Below are 20,716 nucleotides of genomic sequence, written 5' to 3' on the forward strand. Positions count from 1 at the left end.
CCCATAGTGTATGTAAACTTCTGGTTTCAACTGTAAATACGTAATGGTCATGAAATGGACAAGACCAAACAGCATTTATAGTATCTTGCTATAGAGCAGTGGTCTCCAACCTTTGTTGACTTGAGAGCCACATTCAGCTCTGAGAGATCATCCCGGGCCACGTTCTATGCAAAGAAATTATAGCAACCATGTACATCTGAATAACTAGGCACTCCATAGTTAAACTGATGTGATCTTTATTTGTAATCTATTATGCATGTTCATAGTACATTTCTGTTAAACTCACACCTCCTCCCCGCGTACACAGATTGCACGTAGGAGAGGTGTGTATGATATAAAATCACAAATGGAAAGGTGGCATACCTGCCGTTTGTTGCTCTTTACCCAATTAAAGACCAGGCCACTTACCTGACAGGCACATTTTTGGGTCTCTTTCCCTTTTTTTTTTCACATTTATACATGGGGCTGTATGTTGTATAGTCATGGCCAAAAGTGTTGGCACTTTTTAAATTTGTTCCTGAAAATGAAGCATTTCTCCCTGAAAATTATTGCAATTACACATGTTTTTATAATATATTTTTAGCAGTGGAAAAAGTCTGATATTTTTGTTTTTTTTCTTAATGACCACAAAATTACTAAAATACATTTTTAAAATCTGTTACCCATTCTGTAACAAATATTTTGATATATCGGACACTTTTTTTTTTAGTTTCTTTACATTACGCACTGTGCCCCTTCATAAGGTCATAAAAGTCCTTTGGGGGACCATAAGATCTTTCTGGGTCTCCTATGACCCAGCAGCTTCTGGTCACACCCATCTCTCCTCCATAGCACTGTCGGGGCTTCCAATTACAGCATACACTGCTCCTCTTCAGTGCTGTGTAAATTTGCCTTTTATGATGGGCATGTCACCTGTAATCTAACATTTCATTATGGCAGAAAAAAAACCTGTTTTGAGAAGCATAACAATCATTGGCACATTGATAATTTGTAGGAGCACCTTCAACTCCGACCTGTTGTCCCCATCACTCGGAAGAAGTCCAGCCTTGTAACATCTGTCTTATTAAGACCACCATAACTGCAGAGAATGAGGTGGAAGCTCATAAGCTGTCTAACAACTACAAGGCAAGTCTGAGAAGGATAATGGAAACTTTATTTAGCTTGTTTTGCTATGAGAACCTGTCAGCTTTGATATGTTGTGTGATCTATGGACAGCATGTAGGAAGAGCTGAATAGTTTGATATGTAGGCTTATAGAAAATATTTACTTATAAGGCCACAGCCCCACGATCCGTATTTGGTCAGTATTTTCTCTCGGGAGTGGGAGCCAAAACCAGGTGAGGAACAATCAGAGAAAAGGTATAACAGAACCAAGTCACCAATTCTGCATTTATCACCCACTCCTGAGAAAATACTGATAGTGGGGCCGTGGCTTAACTTGCATTCTATTTATTGAAATCGCTGCTCTTTCTGGGTTTAGCAGTCAAGGAGGTGACACTAAGCAGTAATTCACGGTCTTCTCTGTAAAGTGTGTGCACGGAGATAGATTTCCTACACCAATTAAGCTCCCCCACTGATGTACTAAGTGCAGAATTAGCAGACCTGGTCAACATTATTGAATATTAAGTACACTTTGTAATATCTCCTGAACTAAAGTGTTTAGTGAAACTACTCGTGTGTGAATATAGATATGATGTATATTAGATATCATGTCTATCTATTATACACTGCTCAAAAAAATAAAGGGAACACTTAAACAGAATATAACTCCAAGTAAATCAAACTTCTGTGAAATCAAACTGTCCACTTAGGAAGCAACACTGATTGACAATCAATTTCACATGCTGTTGTGCAAATGGAATAGACAATAGATGGAAATTATTGGCAATTATCAAGACACCCTCAATAAAGGAGTGGTTCTGCAGGTGGGGACCACAGACCACATCTCAGTACCAATGCTTTCTGGCTGATGTTTTGGTCACTTTTGAATGTTGGTTGTGGTTTCACACTCGTGGTAGCATGAGACAAACTCTACAACCCACAGAAGTTGCTCAGGTAGTGCAGCTCATCTAGGATGGCACATCAATGCGAGCTGTGGCAAGAAGGTTTGCGGTGTCTGTCTGCATAGTGTCCAGTGGCTGGAGGCGCCACCAGGAGACAGGCCAGTACACCAAAAGACGTGGAGGGGGCCGTAGGAGGGTAACAACCCAGCACCGCCTTTGTGCGAGGAGGAACAGGAGGAGCACTGCCAAAGTCCTGGAAAATTACCTCCTGCAGGCCACAAATGTGCATGTGTCTGCACAAACTGTTAGAAACCGACTCCATGAGGGTGGTATGAGGGCCCGACATCCACAGATGGGGGTTGTGCTCACAGCCCAACACCGTGCATGACGCTTGGCATTTGCCACAGAATACCAGGATTGGCAAAGTCGCCACTGGCGCCCTGTGCTCTTCACAGATGGAAGTAGGTTCACACTGAGCACATGTGACAGAGTCTGGAGACGCCGTGGAGAGCGATCTGCTGCCTGCAACATCCTTCAGCATGACCGGTTTAGCAGTGGGTCAGTAATGGTGTGGGGTGGAATTTCTTTGGAGGGCCGCACAGCCCTCCATGTGCTCGCCAGAGGTAGCCTGACTGCCATTAGGTACCAAGATGAGATCCTCAGACCCCTTGTGAGACCATATGCTGGTGCGGTTGACCCTGGGTTCCTCCTAATGCAGGACAATGTCAGACCTCATGTGGCTGGAGTGTGTCAGCAGTTCCTGCAAGATGAAGACATTGAAGCTATGGACTGGCCCGCCCGTTCCCCAGACCTGAATCCAATTGAGCACATCTGGGACATCATGTCTCGCTCCATCCACCAATGTCACATTGCACCACAGACTGTCCAGGAGTTGGCGGATGCTTTAGTCCAGGTCTGGGAGGAGATCCCACAGGAGACGATCCGCAACCTCATCAGGAGCATGCCCAGGCGGCGTAGGGAGGTCATACAGGCATGTGGAGGCCACACACAATACTGAGCCTCATTTTGACTTGTTTTAAGGACATTACATCAAAGTTGGATCAGCCTGTAGTGTGTTTTTCCACTTAAATTTTGGGGGTGACTCCAAATCCAGGCCTCCATTGGTTAATAAATGTGATTTTTGTTGTCAGTACATTCAACTTTGTACAGAGCAAAGTATTCAATGAGAATATTTCATTCAGATCTAGGATATGTTATTTGAGTGTTTCCTTTATTTTTTTTTAGCAGTGTATACCTTTCTCTACAGCAAGGCATAAAAATATAATATATAATATATACAGTACAGACCAAAAGTTTGGACACACCTTCTCATTTTAAACATTTTTCTGTATTTTCATGACTTTGAAAATTGTACATTCACACTGATGGCATCAAAACTATGAATTAACATATGTGGAATTATATACTTATCAAAAAAGTGTGAAACAACTGAAAATATGTCTTATATTCTAGGTTCTTCAAAGTAGCCACCTTTTGCTTTGATGACTGCTTTGCCCACTCTTGGCATTCTTTTGATGAGCTTCAAGAGGTAGTCACCGGAAATGGTTTTCACTTGACAGGTGTGCCCTGTCAGGTTTAATAAGTGGGATTTCTTGCCTTATAAATGGGGTTGGGACCATCAGTTGTGTTGTGCAGAAGTCAGGTGGATACACAGCTGATAGTCCTACTGAATAGACTGTTAGCTGCTTTTTTCTTGCCATAATACAAATTCTAAGTAAAGAAGAACGAGTGGCCATCATTACTTTAAGAAATGAAGGTCAGTCAGTCCGAAAAATTGGGAAAACTTTGAAAGTGTCCCCAAGTGCAGTTGCAAAAAACATCAAGCGCTGAAAAAAACTGGCTCACATGAGGACCTCCCCAGGAAAGGAAGACCAAGAGTCACCTCTGCTTCTGAGAATAAGTTTATCTGAGTCACCAGCCTCAGATATCGCAGGTTAACAGCAGCTCAGATTAGAGACCAGGTCAATGCCACACAGAGTTCTAGCAGCAGACACATCTCTACAACAACTGTTAAGAGGAGACTTTGTGCAGCAGGCCTTCATGGTAAAAAAGCTGCTAGGAAACCACTGCTAAGGACAGAAAACAAGCAGAAGAGACTTGTTTGGGCTAAAGAACACAAGAAATGGACATTACACCAGTTGAAATCTGTGCTTTGGTCTGATGAGTCCAAATTTGAGATCTTTGGTTCCAACCACAGTGTCTTTGTACGACGCAGAAAAGGTGAACGGATGGACTCTACATGCCTGGTTCCCACCATGAAGCATGGAGGAGGAGGAGGTGTGATGGTGTGGGGGTGCTTTGCTGGTGACACTGTTGGGGATTTATTCAAAATTGAAGGCATACTGAACCAGCATGGCTACCACAGCATCTTGCAGCGGCATGCTATTCCATCCCGTTTGTGTTTAGTTGGACCATCATTTATTTTTCAACAGGACAATGACCCGAAACACACCTCCAGGCTGTGTAAGAGCTATTTGACCAAGAAGGAAAGTGATGGGGTGCTACGCCAGATGACCTGGCCTCCAGTCACCAGCCCTGAACCCAATCGAGATGGTTTGGGGTGAACTGGACCGCAAAGTGAAGGCAAAAGGGCCAACAAGTGTTAAGCATCTCTGGGAACTCCTTCAAGATTGTTGGAAGACCATTTCCGGTGACTACCTCTTGAAGCTCATCAAGAGAATGCCAAGAGTGTGCAAAGCCGTCATCAAAGCAAAAGGTGGCTACTTTGAAGAACCTAGAATATAAGACATATTTTCAGTTGTTTCACACTTTTTTGATAAGTATATAATTCCACATATGTTAATTCATAGTTTTGATGCCATCAGTGTGAATGTACAATTTTCAAAGTCATGAAAATACAGAAAAATCTTTAAATGAGGTGTGTCCAAACTTTTGGTCTGTCTGTATGTATGTATGTATGTGTGTATGTATGTGTGTGTGTGTGTATGTATATATATATATGTATATATATATATATATATATATATATATATATATATATATATATATATATATATATATATATATATATATATATATATATATATATATATATATATATATATATATATATATATATATATATATATATATATATATAAAAATAATATATAGTTGGTCCATTTTATACCAACTCCGGCAAGACAGCCGGAGGTCAAATGATGACTACCTCTGGGTCTGCCAGCTACGGTGGCCTGTTAGACCAGGCCATAAGCATTGTCCAAAAAGGTGTTTGTCACCCTTACACCTCTAATGCATTGTGCATGTGTATTGCAATGCATTACAGCAGTAATGAAAGAAAAGTTGAAGTCCCATAGATGGGGTTAACCCTTTTTTTTAAAAAAAACAAAAAAAAAAAAACTGCAGAAATAAATACTGTGACAAATGCGCCAAATGCCCATCTCTCTTCTGATCCCAAGTGTGCCTCAAGTTAGCATCTATATGTTTGGCATTACTTTAGTGAGGAGAGCTCGCTTAATTTGTGGGGTGCATGTCTCCAGAAGCACGAGCTGGGCACAGTATCTTGGGCTTTACAATGGCATATTTGCTATCTTCATTCTGCAGCGTTCACTGTGTCTGACACAATGGATGCTTTCCAGAAAAAAAATTGCAAACTATTCTAGGAAAATCTGTGCTCCAAAGGTCAAATAGCGGTCCTTCCCTCTCGAATCTTGCCATATGGCTAAGCAGTACTGTACAGACACATATGGGGTATTGTCACATTCTGGAGAAATCGTTTAATTATGGGGCCATTTTTAGCTATTTCCCCTTGTGAAAATTGAAAATCTGAGGCTAAAACATTTTTAGTAGTGTAAATAATTTTATTTTTTCTTCATTGCCCAATGGTATAAAATCCTGTGACACACTTGTGGAGTAAATAGTGCTGTGAGGCTTCATTTTCATGGCACAATATTATAACATTTTGTGAGGCACCAGTGGCTTCAAGATTCTAATTGCACCCCTAGATGAATTGCTTGAAGGCTGTAGTTTCCAAAATGGGGTCACTTTTGGGGGGGGGGGGGGTGTGTATGCTATTTTGGCACCTCCGGGGGCTCTGTAAATGTGACAGTGTCTGCAATCTATTCCAGCCAAATTTGCGCCGCAGTTATCAAATGGTGCTCCTTCAATTCCCTTCCTATTTATATTAGATTTTTTTAAACTTGTTTTTATTGAATAGAAAAAATTTACATACATCAATACAAATATTACCCGAAGCTTATATACTAATGACAAGGATTAACAAAAGACTACGATCATATGTATGCTATACTGTTATGAGATGGTGAGTAGCAAAGTACTTATTCCAGGCATAATTACATTAATTCGAAAGGAAAATAAATCAAAAAATGGGAAGGGGAAGGGGGAGGGGAGAAGAGAATGTCTGAAACGGGTACATCTGTTACATATTGATCACCCAACATGGGTAACCTTAAACTTTTTTTTTTTTTTTTTTAAGGGTTGTGCTGCAACACCAGAGTAGACCTCTCCCACCCCCCACCACCCAGAAGTGTGTCTACGCAGCGTTTCTCTTAATACACTGTGTGCAGAATTATTAGGCAAATGAGTAGTTTGATCACATGATACTTTTTATACATGTTGTCTTACTTCAAGCTGCATAGGCTTGAGAGCCAACTACCAATTAAGTAAATCTGGTGATGTGCCTCTCTGTAATGAGGAGGGGTGTTGACTAATGACATCACCCTATATAAGGTGTGCTTAATTATTAGACAACTTCCTTTCCTTTGGCAAAATGGGTCAGAAGAGAGATTTGATGGGCTCTGAAAAGTCCAAAATTGTGAGATGTCTTGCAGAGGGATGCAGCAGTCTTGAAATTTCCAAACTTTTGAAGCGTGATCACCGAACAATCAAGCGTTTCATGGCAAATAGCCAACAGGGTCGCAAGAAGCGTGTTGGCCAAAAAAGGCGCAAAATAACTGCCCATGAATTGAGGAAAATCAAGCGTGAAGCTGCCAAGATGCCATTCGCCACCAGTTTTGCCATATTTCAGAGCTGCAACGTTATTGGAGTATCAAAAAGCACAAGGTGTGCGATACTCAGGGACATGGCCAAGGTAAGGAAGGCTGAAAAACGACCACCTTTGAACAAGGAACATAAGATAAAACGTCAAGAATGGGCCAAGAAATATCTTAAGACTGATTTTTCAAAGGTTTTATGGACTGATGAAATGAGAGGGACTCTTGATGGGCCAGATGGATGGGCCAGAGGCTGGATCAGTAAAGGGCAGAGAGCTCCACTCCGACTCGGACGCCAGCAAGGTGGAGGTGGAGTACTGGTATGGGCTGGTATCATCAAAGATGAACTTGTTGGACCTTTTCGGGTTGAGGATGGAGTGAAGCTCAACTCCCAGACCTACTGCCAGTTTCTGGAAGACAACTTCTCCAAGCAGTGGTACAGGAAGAAGTCGGTATCGTTCAAGAAAAACATGATTTTCATGCAGGACAATGCTCCATCACATGCATCCAACTACTCCACAGCGTGGCTGGCCAGTAAAGGTCTAGAAGAAGAAAAAATGACATGGCCCCCTTGTTCACCTGATCTGAACCCCATAGAGAACCTGTGGTCCATCATAAAATGTGAGATCTACAGGGAGGGAAAACAGTACACCTCTGGGAACAGTGTCTGGGAGGCTGTGGTGGTTGCTGCACGCAATGTTGATCGAAAACAGATCAAGAAACTGACAGTATCTATGGATGGAAGGCTGTTGAGTGTCATCAAGAAAGGTGGCTATATTGATCACTAATTTTTTCGTTTTTTGCATGTCAGAAATGTTTATTTCTAAGTTTTGTGCACTGTAATTGGTTTACCTGGTGAAAATAAACAAGTGAGATGGGATTATTTTTGGTTTTTATTAAGTTGCCTAATAATTCTGCACAGCAATAGTTAGCTGCACAAACCGATATCCTCCTAAGATAGCCAAATCTAAAAAAAAAAACCACTCCAACTTCCAAAAATATTAAGCTTGGATATTTGAGTCTTTTGGGTTGATTGGGAACATAGTTGTTGATCAATAATAAAAAATAATCCTCTAAAATACAACTTGCCTAATAATTCTGCACACAGTATAGTAGTTGCTCTTGATACCACACTGTTGGTGGAAAACAAGTTCTAATGTCATCCTGAATGTGTTGTGGAAGCAGGGAGATGAAACTTTCCCAAGTTTCCAAAAAAGGACCAGCGACCTGACGTGTGCAAATGCGCATGCGCCTCTCAAACATCACGCTTGCCGGGAGCAGTATTCAAATGTCATGGGCGGCGTCAGCACTAGCTGAACGCGGTGCCGCCTATGACTGAATACGAGCAGGTAAGATAAAGTATATAAAACGATAGTATAATGTTATATCACTGATTTTCATAAGAACAGCTCGTTAGTGATGCACATTGCATCACTAACAAGCCAATGGGAGCAGTTTTCATAGCTACTAGGACGTGACAGGTTCCCTTTAAGGAAGGAATTTGTGGGCTTGATCTAGAGCTTTCGGGATGGTGCTGCAGGACAAGGTAGGGTCCTCTATCTGCCATTTTGTTAGCAGAAATTGGGATTGCTCATAATCCAGGGAAGTATGGATGAATTTGTAATTGGTGGCTGTTTGGCCAAGTGAGAAATTAGATTTAGTGAACCATCTAAGCAGGCATGGTTTCCACTCCTGCTCAGGAAAATGTGCTAGTATTTGTATTTTTGTTATGTAACTCTTACCTTGTAGGTATTGGAAAGAAGGGAATATAGCGGTAGGGTATTTAGACTGCATCTCCTCTATGGAGTACATATGGTATTCCTCTAAGTGGACAAGCTGTTTAATAGATATTGTACCTTGAGAGTTCCACCGATTTAAAAGACAGGGTGAGAATGTCCATGTTGAAAATTAGGGTTACCAACAATTGGGAGAAGGGGAGAGCGCCGAAACTGTCGGCATATTTTCTGCTATTCCTTCCATGTAGACACCAGGAGTGGGTTTGCTCTTACTTCAGCCGGCAATTCAGTATAAGGGAGGTGTAAGAGGGCAGGAAGAGCCAGCTTCGGTGTGAGACATGACTCTAGAATGTCTCTCCCAGCCAGTCCACCACCACCACCCGGAATAGGGATGCTAGGTTAGTGTCTAATATCAGGGAAGTTTATCCCCACCCCCCATTTCCCTTCAACTGTAGGAGTAATTTTATTAATTTTAAAGGCTATACGGGTTTTTTTTTTTTTTTTCCCTCCCAGATAAATGAGCGGTATAAATAGTTGATACTTTTCTCCTCTTTGGGAGCTAAATAGATAGAGAAGACGCTGAAATTTTGTCATTTTTATTGGCTCTACCTAGGTTTGACAGGCTAAAATCCTGCCATTCAGCCAAGGTGGATTTTAAGTTAGAGATATAAATTGATATTGTACAATTTAGCTGGATTTTTCGTCACCTGTACTCGCAAGTAATCCATTGACTGGAATCCCGATGCCCATAACGGTCTGGAGGGGCCACATAGCATCATCAACTGTTTTATCCCAATTGATATTATAGCTCAATAAGCCTCCCACATCTTCTAATTCTCTTGTAAGGGAATGCAGGACTTGTTTGGGGTTAGTTACTACCAGCAAAATATCATCCGCAAATTCCGCAACCCATAACTCTCTAGACCCCACTATTAAGCCCCCTAAAGTAGGGGGTTCTGCAATGGGTGGCGTAGTAAGGGGTCTATAGAGAGGTTAAATAAAGGGATGACAGAGGGCATCCCTGTTTGGCCACCTGAAAGAGTACGATTGCTGGTGCAGTACATCCATTAACAGTCACAAAAGTATTTGCATTTATATGAAGGTATTGAATATATTGCAGGTACCTTGGGCCAAAATTTCCCCTGCCTAAAACTACATACAAAAAAAGCCATGCCACTTTGTCAAAGGCCTTTTCGGCATCTGGACTCAACAGCATTGCGGGTGGTCATGATGTGTCTTGGGCTAAGACCGTGGCTGCGACTGCCTGGCGTATATTTGCCACACTGCTCTGTCCCTGGGTAAAGCCCATCTGAGCCTCACACAGAAGGCCAGGCAGCAGTATTTGTAGACTGTTTGCTAAGATCTTTGCCAGGAGTTTATAATCATGGTTGAGGGGTGTAATTGGGTTGTAGGATTGTGAAAACCAGAGCAAAATATACCCAATAAAAATTAACTTTTAATTAGTTACCATTAAGTGTCCTTAATAGTCCAAATGGGACACATCATAACTAAACATATCATATAAAAACAAAGATAAGGGAGAAATGAGGATACCAGAGAAATCAGACAAGCTAGCCCTATATGGCCCTTATAAGGTAAATACCCCACCTGACAGCGGAGTGTTTTCACCCTAACGAACGGTTTGGTGTCCCCGCTCCACGGAGGCTGTCCCTTGTCTGACCCTAAATCTCCCTAAACAAACACACAATCATATTTCATAGGCGTTGACCAAAATAAGAAATGCCATAATTGACATTTTGTGGGGGAAAAATGACAAAAAAAAACCAGAGGGAAATATCCTATAAATATTTATCAATCATGTTCTAACCAGTCCTCTGCCATTAGTGCACATAGGTGGGGGCTGTATATAGAACCACACAAAAAACAAACAAACATTTAAACAGATATAGATTGGTCAGAATGTAGCGAAAGGAATGGACTTATCTGATCTTTAGTCCATTCGAAGGTCCCAGCAGGCGTCTCAGATAGTGATTCTCTAGGCCCCTCAATAGGTGACTGCATGCTTCCAATAAAAATTCACAGTTAGGAATTCACAAAGAGTTTACGATCAATCCGGGCTCCCACTTTCCTGGTCCTTCAAGGTGGTGTAGACCCATAAGCTGCTGGGACCTTCGGATGGACTAGAGATCAGATAAGTCCATTCCTTTCGCTACATTCTGACCAATCTATATCTGTTTAAATGTTTGGGTTTTTTTTTGTGTGGTTCTATATACTTCCCCCACCTATGTGCACTAATGGTGGAGGACTGGTTATAACCTGATTGATAAATATTTATGGGATATTTCCCTCTGGTTTTTTTTTGTCATTTTTTCCCCCACAAAATGTCAATTATGGCATTACTTATTTTGGTCAACGCCTATGAAATATGATTGTGTGTTTGTTTAGGGAGATTTAGGGTCAGACAAGGGACAGCCTCCGTGGAGCGGGGACACCAAACCGTTCTTTAGGGTGAAAACACTCCGCTGTCAGGTGAGGTATTTACCTTTATAAGGGCCATATAGGGCTAGCTTGTCTGATTTCTCTGGTATCCTCATTTCTCCCTTATCTCTGTTTTTTATGTGATATGTTTAGCTATGATGTGTCCAATTTGGACTATTAAGGACACTTTTAATGGTAACTAAAAGTTAATTTATATTGGGTATATTTTTCTCTGGTTTTCCTAATATTGTATACCCTCTTTCTTGTCGACTTGGTTTGGCTTGGTCTTGTTTGATGTTGTAGGATTGCGACAATAGTAGGTCTCTATTAGGTTTAGGGCTAACTATGGGGCGTGATTTGGTATATTAATCGATAGAAGCCCCTTGAAGGAAAGCTATGTTGAAAAGGTTAGTCAAAATGTGTACTAAGTCAGGGGATAGAATCTTATAATCAGCAGAGAGACCATCAGGGCCCGGGGTCATACTGTTGGATGTCTATTATGTCTTGTCTTGCTTCATCTTCCATTATCCATTGAGTCTAACATCACTTGTTGTTCAGTGGTCAGGGATGGGAGATTACTCAAGTTCAAAAAGGAGTTAATTGCCAGGAGGTTGGCAGGTGAGGCTCTGTATAGATCACACAAATTTTCAGTGGTTATTATGATTATCTCTTCACGGTCGGTCGTCTGCAGTTTAATGACTGGCAAATTGTTAGCTGCCTTAACACAAGCAACCATACAAACCAGTGTTGTTGTTGTTAAATCATCTGATTCTGCCAGGTAGGACTTAAACCTCCAATGTCGAATCTGGGGGTTTGGAACCGTTAAGTCAGAAATAGGAGCATGATCTGAGATCAGTATTGGGTGGATGCGGGAATCATGATGTTGTGTGGAAATGAGGAAGTGATCAATACGAGAGAAGGACTGAAGGGTAAAGGAGTGGCACGTGTACTCTCTAGCTGCGGAACGGAATCCGTCATTCTCCATGGGTCGCAGAGTGAAAGCTGTTTCATGAAGTGTAGGAGGGAAGCGGTGGCTGAGGTCTGTGTAGAGGGTGAGGAGTAGTCTAAGGTAGGACATTGTACTAAGTTAAAGTCTCCTCCTACTATTAGATGATTAGGCCCAAGTCCCAAAAGAATCTGGAGAATCGATGTGTAAAAGTAATGTTGGTCATGGTTGGGAGCTAGAGATTGACCAAAAAATATATTTTGCTCGTTATTTCCACATTCAGAATAAAGTATCTCTCCTGGCTGTCGCTAATAGAATCTTGAATGGAACATGCCAGGCCCTTCTTAATAAGAATGGCTACTCCGCGTAATGAGTAAGTATGCGAGGCAGCATGACCATTGCTTATCCAAGGTGCTAATAATTTACCAGGCTTGTCAGCTCTCCAATGTGTCTCTTAAAGAAAAAACACATCTATCAATAATTGTCTCTCAGGTGGATTAAACCTTTTTTGCGTTTAAGAGGGGTGTTAAGGCCCGCCACATTCCATGACAAAAACAGCAAGTATGGTGAGGTGGTGTTGGTGTCTGAGGGCAAGACACAGGGCAAGGTCTGAGTAGTATACAGCAACAAGGTGTGTTCATCCCTTTCTGTCCCAGCGAGCTGCAGGCATGAACAAATATTAAAGGTGTCATCAAGGGTGGGTTCCCCACAGATTAGTACCGGAGCTGAGAAGGGGATAAAAAGCATAAGAGGGTGAAAACGATATGCTCAACTTTACGTTAGCTAAAGGTAGCTAGTGCTGCGTGTTATCGGTGGGCACTTGGGTCCTTCCAAAACCTGTAATGTGTCAGCTAAATGTTTTGCTGTGGGGTATTATTGAGCCTGGACTTCTCCTTTTTTTTTCAATATTTCTCGGTTGCTTTTTATTTATTTATTTTCTTTTTCGCACACCTTCTCTCCTCTTCACCCCTCACTTGTCCTCTTCTCCCCTTTCTCCTCTTGTAATATGAAGAGAACCCCACGGAGGAGCGGGACCTTCTGTTTCTCCCAGCAGCTCTGTACACTCAGCCTCAGCACAGAGCTGCGTTCTCACAAGATGGCGCTGGAAGAGCAGGAGAGCGGCGCATCCGAAGCCTCTGTGCAGCGGCGCCCCTCCAAGCAGCACCACCGCCAACAGAAGCTGGGATGGGGAGCGAGACAGCCAGAGGTGGAGGCCCCTGCGACCGGACCACGGTTGGAGCGCGCGCTCCTAGTTGTTTCGGTGGGAGGACGGAGGGCGGTTGGCTTGCTTTGAATAATCCCTGTATTGCGCCCAGAGCCACAGGCAAGCCTGCACATTAGGTGTTTTAGGGGCACAGGGTGGTCAGGCAACTGGGTGATGGGAGTCTGGGAGCTATGTGGGTTGTTCACAGTATTTGTGGGACTCGCTAGTACTGCAGGGAGTATCCCGCCTTCTCCTTCCCTGTTAAGTATCAGGAGCTAAAGGGGAAATATGGCATCCGCCTTCTCCTCGTGGGTCCCGCTGTTTCAACTCCCCGATGGTCTGTGGGGCTAGAGGGGTCCTCCTATAGTATCCCAGGGTCTCCCCTAGATGTTTTTCTAGGGATCCAGCAAGACAGAGCTCTTGAGATGTGTCTTCTCCTCAGTGCAGCTGAGGGGCCATGCCCCTTCTGAGCACTCGAGAAAAAGGACCACACAACTTGTATCTTCTCCTTTTACCCTTGTGAAAATTGGATATTTTAGGCTAAAGCAACATTTTCATAGGGAAAAATTTGTAATTTTTCATTTTCACGGCTCAATATTATAAAAAATATTACAAAAGCTTGCAAATCGCCACTATTAGTTTAAAATGCTTACTATACCACTAGATAAATTCCTGAGTGTAGTTTCCAAATTGGGGTCACTTGTGGAGGAGTTTTTGCTTTTTTGCCATCTCAGGGGCTCTCTAAATGTGACATGACATCCACAATCTGTGTCAGCACAAATTGCATTCAAAGTCAAATGGTCTTTTCCTTACGGCCCCTACCATATGCCCAAACAGTAGTTATTAACCACATATGGGGTATCTGTGTACTCTGGAGAAAACAAACCCTTCATTCTATTTTGCAATTTCTTTTGTTACCCTTGTGAAAATAAAAAAATTTGGAGCTGAAGCAACATTTTGCTGTGGGGAGAAAAAAAAACATTTTTCCCCAACACAATATTATAAAACTCTTTTGAAGCACGTGTAAATTCAAGATGGTCATCACACAGTCTATAAACTCCGTGAGGGATGTAGTTTCCAAAATGGGGTCACTTTTGGGGGGTTTCTGCTGTTTTGTCACTTGGGAGGCTCTGAAAATGCAACATGGTGTCCGCAATTTATTCCAGACAAATTAACTTTTCAAAAATTGTATAGGGCTTCTTTGCTTCCAAACCCTGCTGTGTTCTGAAACAGTTGGGGTATCTGTGCACTTGGGAGGAAATGTGCAACAAATTGTGGAGTTTTATTTTCTCCTTTTTTTTACCCTTGTAAAAATGATTAAAAATTTGGGCAAAAGCAACATTTTAGTAGGATTTTTTTTATTTTTTATTTTTTTAATACTTTCTTCCAATTTGTAGTAGTTTTTGTGAAGCACCTAACTGGTTAACAAACTTTGAGTGGTGAGTACGTTGAAGGGTGAAGGTTTTAAAATGGTGTCCTTTTTTTCTGGGTTTTCTGACATGGGCCCCTTTTTTAAAGTCACTTCAAAAGTGAAATGGTCCTTTAAAAATATGGGTTTTGTAAATTTAAAAAAAAATAAAAAAAATTAAATGTTAACTCCTTCATGATCGGGACATTTTCCGTGTTTTTTTTTTTTTTTTCGTTTTTTGCTCCCCTTCTTCCCAGAGCCATAATTTTTTATTTTTTCCTGTCAATATGGCCGTGTGAGGGCTTATTTTTTGCGGGATAAGTTGTACCTTTTGAACGACCTCACTGGTTTTATTATATCGTGTACTGGAAAATGTGAAAAAAAAAAAAAAAAAAAAATTCCAAGTGCGGTGAAATTTCAATTCCACAGTTTTTGGTTTTTTTTTCACCACATTCACTGAATGCTAGAACTGACCTACCATTATTATTCTCCAGGTCATTACAAGTTCATAAAAAAAAAAAAAAAAAAAAAAAAAAACACATGCATGTTTGGTATCTATTTAAGTAGTGAAAAAAATCCAAATTTTGCTTGGAAAAAAAAGATGGGGAGATCGAGAGGGATCTGGCCGTGACAACCACAGGGTTCTCCTGCAGACTCCGGGTTGTCATGCCGACCCATCGGCGACCCGTGATCACGTGATGTGGTCAGCGATGGGCAGGGCCTATGACATGCTTCCGGAAGCTTGAGTTAAATCCCGCTGTCAGTGATTGACATCAGCATTTAACTAGTTAACAGCCGTGGGTGGATCGCGATCCCACCCATGGCTGTTGCAGGCACATGTCAGCTGACATATGCCTGGAAAGGTGCGGGCTCAGCGCCGGAGACTGCACCAAACTGTGATCTAACGTGGGGCGTACTATTACGCTCCATGTCAGAAAGGTGTTAACACCTTTTAACATCGTAACAAAAAAAAAATCCTAGATTGATACTTAATATATAACATACCCTACCACATGTCTAGTTTTTACATAACCATTTTGTGATATGACAGGTTTTTAAGGCCATAAAAATTCATAAGTTGAAAATTTTAAAACATTTGTGAAACTTTCAATAATTTCGTGAATAAACGAAAATCATATGGACCTAAGTTTGCTGCTAATATAAAGTACAATCTGTCATGAAAAAAAAATTTCATAATCGCTGATATGTTGCAGCATTCCAGAGTTATTACCACATAAAGGGACACTGGTCAGATACGAAAAATTTGGACTGGACAGGAAGGTGAAAACAGTCTTCGGTGTTAAAGGGAACATGTTGCCAGGTTTTCCCAATATAAACTACATATAGAAAAAGGGAAGGAGAATAAAGGGTCCCTTCACCTATATTTTGCCAAAGGGGACAATCCAATCCAAAATTTGTAACCGCAAAGAGGATTGTCTCATTAAAACGTAACCGTTTTAATGTTAATATTAAAATATCTATAATTAGACTACCTATAATTTAAAATTTGTTAGTGCAGAAAAAAATATATATTCAAACCAATAGGATGTTAGTCCTAAACTGACCTAGTCAGTAAAAGAAAATTAGTGACAAATCTCCCCATTCCCCCCCCCCCCACCAGAACCAAGAGGTCAAACGACCACCATATGGCTCTGTAAATCACACAACTATAAAGATGGACACTGACAGTGGTCAGTACTCACATAGGTAGTTTTACACATTAATGTGACCGTTCCATAATCAGAAGGAATTCTAACCTCTTAGAGATTTATCCCAATACAGGAATGCCAACAAAGATACAACAGTGGGGGTATAAAATATAAACTGTCTCACCAACATTCTCATGCAGTTCTGGGATACCCAATCTGGTGTCTTAGGTTCCTGATCGCCATCAACAATAAGTCAGACACTATCCCTTTTGCATTCCATGTGGACTAACAATTGCCTTTTACATCCCCGTTGCTCCCACTCTTACAAGGTCAGTCCACAGCTATCCCTCACACCAAAAGCCCTAGACTAATAAATATATATATATATATATATATATATATATATATATATATATATATATATATATATATATATATATATATATATATATATATATATATATATATATATACATATATATATATATATATATTATAAATTTTACACACTGCTCAAAAAAATAAAGGGAACACTTAAACTACAGAATATAACTCCAAGTAAATCATACTTCTGTGAAATCAAACTGTCCACTTAGGAAGCAACACTGATTGACAATCAATTTCACATGCTGTTGTGGAAATGGAATAGACAATAGATGGAAATTATTGGCAATTATCAAGACACCCTCAATAAAGAAGTGGTTCTGCAGGTGGGGACCACAGACCACATCTCAGTACCAATGCTTTCTGGCTGATTTGGTCACTTTTGAATGTTTGTTGTGCTTTCACACTCGTAGTAGCATGAGACTTACTCTACAACCCACAGAAGTTGCTCAGGTAGTGCAGCTCATCCAGGATGGCACATCAATGCAAGTGTGGCAAGAAGGTTTGCTGTGTCTGTCAGCGTAGTGTCCAGAGGCTGGAGGCGCTACCAGGAGACAGGCCAGTACACCAGGAGACGTGGAGGGGGGCGTAGGAGGGCAACAACCCAGCAGCAGGACCGCTACCTCCGCCTTTGTGAAAGGAGGAACAGGAGGAGCACTGCCAGAGTCCTGCAAAATGACCTCCAGCTGGCCACAAATGTGCATGTGTCTGCACAAATGGTTAGAAACCGACTCCATGACGGTGGTATGAGGGCCCAACGTCCACAGATGGGGGTTGTGCTCACAGCCCAACACCGTGCAGGACGCTTGGCATTTGCCACAGAACCCCAGGATTGGCAAAGTCGCCACTGGCGCCCTGTGCTCTTCACAGATGAAAGCAGGTTCACACTGAGCACATGTGACAGAGTCTGGAGACGCCGTGGAGAGCGATCTGCTGCCTGCAACATCCTTCAACATGACCGGTTTGGCAGTGGGGTAGCATTTCTTTGGAGGGCCGCACAGCCCTCCAGGTGCTCGCCAGAGGTAGCCTGACTGCCATTAGGTACCGAGATGAGATCCTCAGACCCCTTGTGAGACCACATGCTGGTGCGGTTAGCAATGGGTTCCTCCTAATGCAGGACAATGCCAGACCTCATGTGGCTGGAGTGTCAGCAGTTTCTGCAAGATGAAGGCATTGAAGCTATGGACTGGCCCGCCCGTTCCCCAGACCTGAATCCAATTGAGCACATCTGGGACATCATGTCTCGCTCCATACACCAACGTCACGTTGCACCACAGACTGTCCAGGAGTTGGCGGATGCTTTTGTCCAGGTCTGGGAGGAGATCCCACAGGAGACCATCCGCAACCTCATCAGGATCATGCCCAGGCGTTGTAGGGAGGTCATGCAGGCACGTGGAGGCCACACCCAATACTGAGCCTCATTTTGACTTCTTTTAAGGACATTACATCAAAAGTTGGATCAGCCTGTAGTGTGTTTTTCCACTTTAATTTTGGGGGGTGACTCCAAATCCAGGCCTCCATTGGTTAATAAATTTGATTTCCATTGATGATTTTTGTGTGATTTTGTTGTCAGCACATTCAACTTTATACAGAACAAAGTACTCAATGAGAATAATTCATTCATTCAGATCTAGGATGTGTTATTTGAGTGGTCCCTTTATCTTTTGAGCAGTATGTGTGTATGTATATGTGTATATATATATATATATATATATATATATATATATATATATATATATATATATATATATATATATATATATATATATATATATATATATATATATATATATATATATATATATATATATATATATATATATATATACATATACACAGTGCCTACAAGTAGTATTCAACCCCCTGCAAATTTAGCTGGTTGACACATGCGGAATTAACTTGGCATTGTGACATTTGTACTGTAGATCAGCCTGGAAGTGGGAAATGCACTGCAGCAAATATTGTTGTTTTTTTAAAAACGTTAAAAGTTAATTCAGAGTGTCATTTATTATTCAACCCCTCAAACCACAAGAATTCTGTTTGGTCCCCCAAAAGTATTAAGAAGTAGTTCAGGCACCAAGAATAATGAGCTTCACATGTGTGGATTAAAGATCTCTTTTGCCAGCCTTTTCTGACTATTTAAGACCCTCCCCAAACTTGTGAACATCACTCAGACATGGTCAACATGGGAAAGACAAAGGAGCATTCCAAGGCCATCAGAGACAAGATCGTGGAGGGTCACAAGGCTGGCAAGGGGTACAAAACCCTTTCCAAGGAGTTGGGCCTACCTGTCTCCACTGTTGGGAGCATCATCCGTAAGTGGAAGGCTTATGGAACTACTGTTAGCCTTCCACGGCCAGGACAGCCTTTGAAAGTGTCCTTCCGTGCCGAGGCCAGGCTTGTCCGAAGAGTCAAGGCTAACCCAAGGACAACAAGGAAGGAGCTCCGGGAAGATCTCATGGCAGTGGGGACATTGGTTTCAGTCCATACCATAAGTAACGTACTCCACCGCAATGGTCTCCGTTCCAGACGAGCCCGTAAGGTACCTTTACTTTCAAAGCGTCATGTCAAGGCTCGTCTACAGTTTGCTCATGATCACTTGGAGGACTCTGAGACAGACTGGTTCAAGGTTCTATGGTCTGATGAGACCAAGATCGAGATCTTTGGTGCCAACCACACACGTGACGTTTGGAGACTGGATGGCACTGCATACGACCCCAAGAATACCATCCCTACAGTCAAGCATGGTGGTGGCAGCATAATGCTGTGGGGCTGTTTCTCTGCCAAGGGGCCTGGCCATCTGGTCCGCATCCATGGGAAGATGGATAGCACGGCCTACCTGGAGATTTTGGCCAAGAACCTCCGCTCCTCCATCAAGGATCTTAAGATGGGTTGTAATTTCATCTTCCAACAAGACAACGACCCAAAGCACACAGCCAAGAAAACCAAGGCCTGGTTCAAGAGGGAAAAAGTCAAGGTGTTGGAGTGGCCTAGTCAGTCTCCTGACCTTAACCCAATTGAAAACTTGTGGAAGGAGCTCAAGAATAAAGTCCACATGAGACACCCAAAGAACCTAGATAACTTGGAGAAGATCTGCATGGAGGAGTGGGCCAAGATAACTCCACAGACCTGTGCCGGCCTGATCAGGTCTTATAAAAGACTATTATTAGCTGTAATTGCAAACAAGGGTTATTCCACAAAATATTAAACATAGGGGTTGTATAATAATTGACCCACACTTTTATGTTTAAAATTTAATAAAATTCAACTGAGCAACATAACTTTTTGGTTTGTAAGATTTATGCTTCTGTTCATCAATCCTACTCTCGTTTGCAGTTTGAAGGCTCTAACTTATTTGCATCTTATCAAACCAGCTAAATCTGCAGGGGGTTGAATACTACTTGTAGGCACTGTATATGTGTATGTAATATATATATATATATATATATCTCTATCATTGATTCAACGGTGCTGGATCAGACTGGTCCATCAGCCATGTGAGGTGTTTTACAGTAGGATTTGGTCGATGGATTGGTCTGGTCACGTGCTCCATTTTTTTTCTAGTTGGTGCAGATAACACCTTTTTGAAAAATAGCTGCAAAAATAAAAGCAAAACATTTGTAATCTTTTTCTGTTCCCATAATTTATACACAAGAACCCTTTTTTTTTTTTTTAAATCCTGTCCATGTCATGTGCTAGGCTTTTTTTTTAGTGTATTTAGACATGCTAATAGTGGGTAAGCAAATATTTATGTACCGTATATATTTTTAATGTAGCTCTGCAGGGTACAGGTGCTGATTGCTGGTAAGTGCTCTGCTTTGGAGAGAGTAGCGCTCACATACACAGTTGCTTATGGCTGCAGTAGAAAGCCTATGACTTTCTATTGCATTTGTACTGGGCCATGTGTGCTCTGATCTCCTGAGCTGAGCACTTCTCAGCAATCTTTTGAGCAAT

At 41.7% G+C, this 20,716-nt stretch overlaps 1 protein-coding gene across 4 annotated transcripts in view; it reads left to right on the plus strand.

The window, feature by feature from the left end:
* The window catches only part of LOC141166133 (uncharacterized), a 111,662-nt gene that overhangs the window by 27,102 nt on the left and 63,844 nt on the right, over positions 1 to 20,716 (plus strand). For all 4 annotated transcript variants that reach the window (XM_073652502.1, XM_073652501.1, XM_073652500.1 and 1 more), the window contains exon 3: positions 995 to 1,125. In XM_073652502.1, the coding sequence (XP_073508603.1) occupies positions 995 to 1,125 (131 nt within the window). The remainder of the gene's footprint in view (positions 1 to 994; positions 1,126 to 20,716) is intronic.

The sequence above is a fragment of the Phyllobates terribilis genome, unplaced genomic scaffold, assembly GCF_046119375.1.
Source record: "Phyllobates terribilis strain yellow unplaced genomic scaffold, ASM4611937v1 Scaffold_11__3_contigs__length_659146591, whole genome shotgun sequence".
Lineage (NCBI taxonomy): Eukaryota > Metazoa > Chordata > Amphibia > Anura > Dendrobatidae > Phyllobates > Phyllobates terribilis.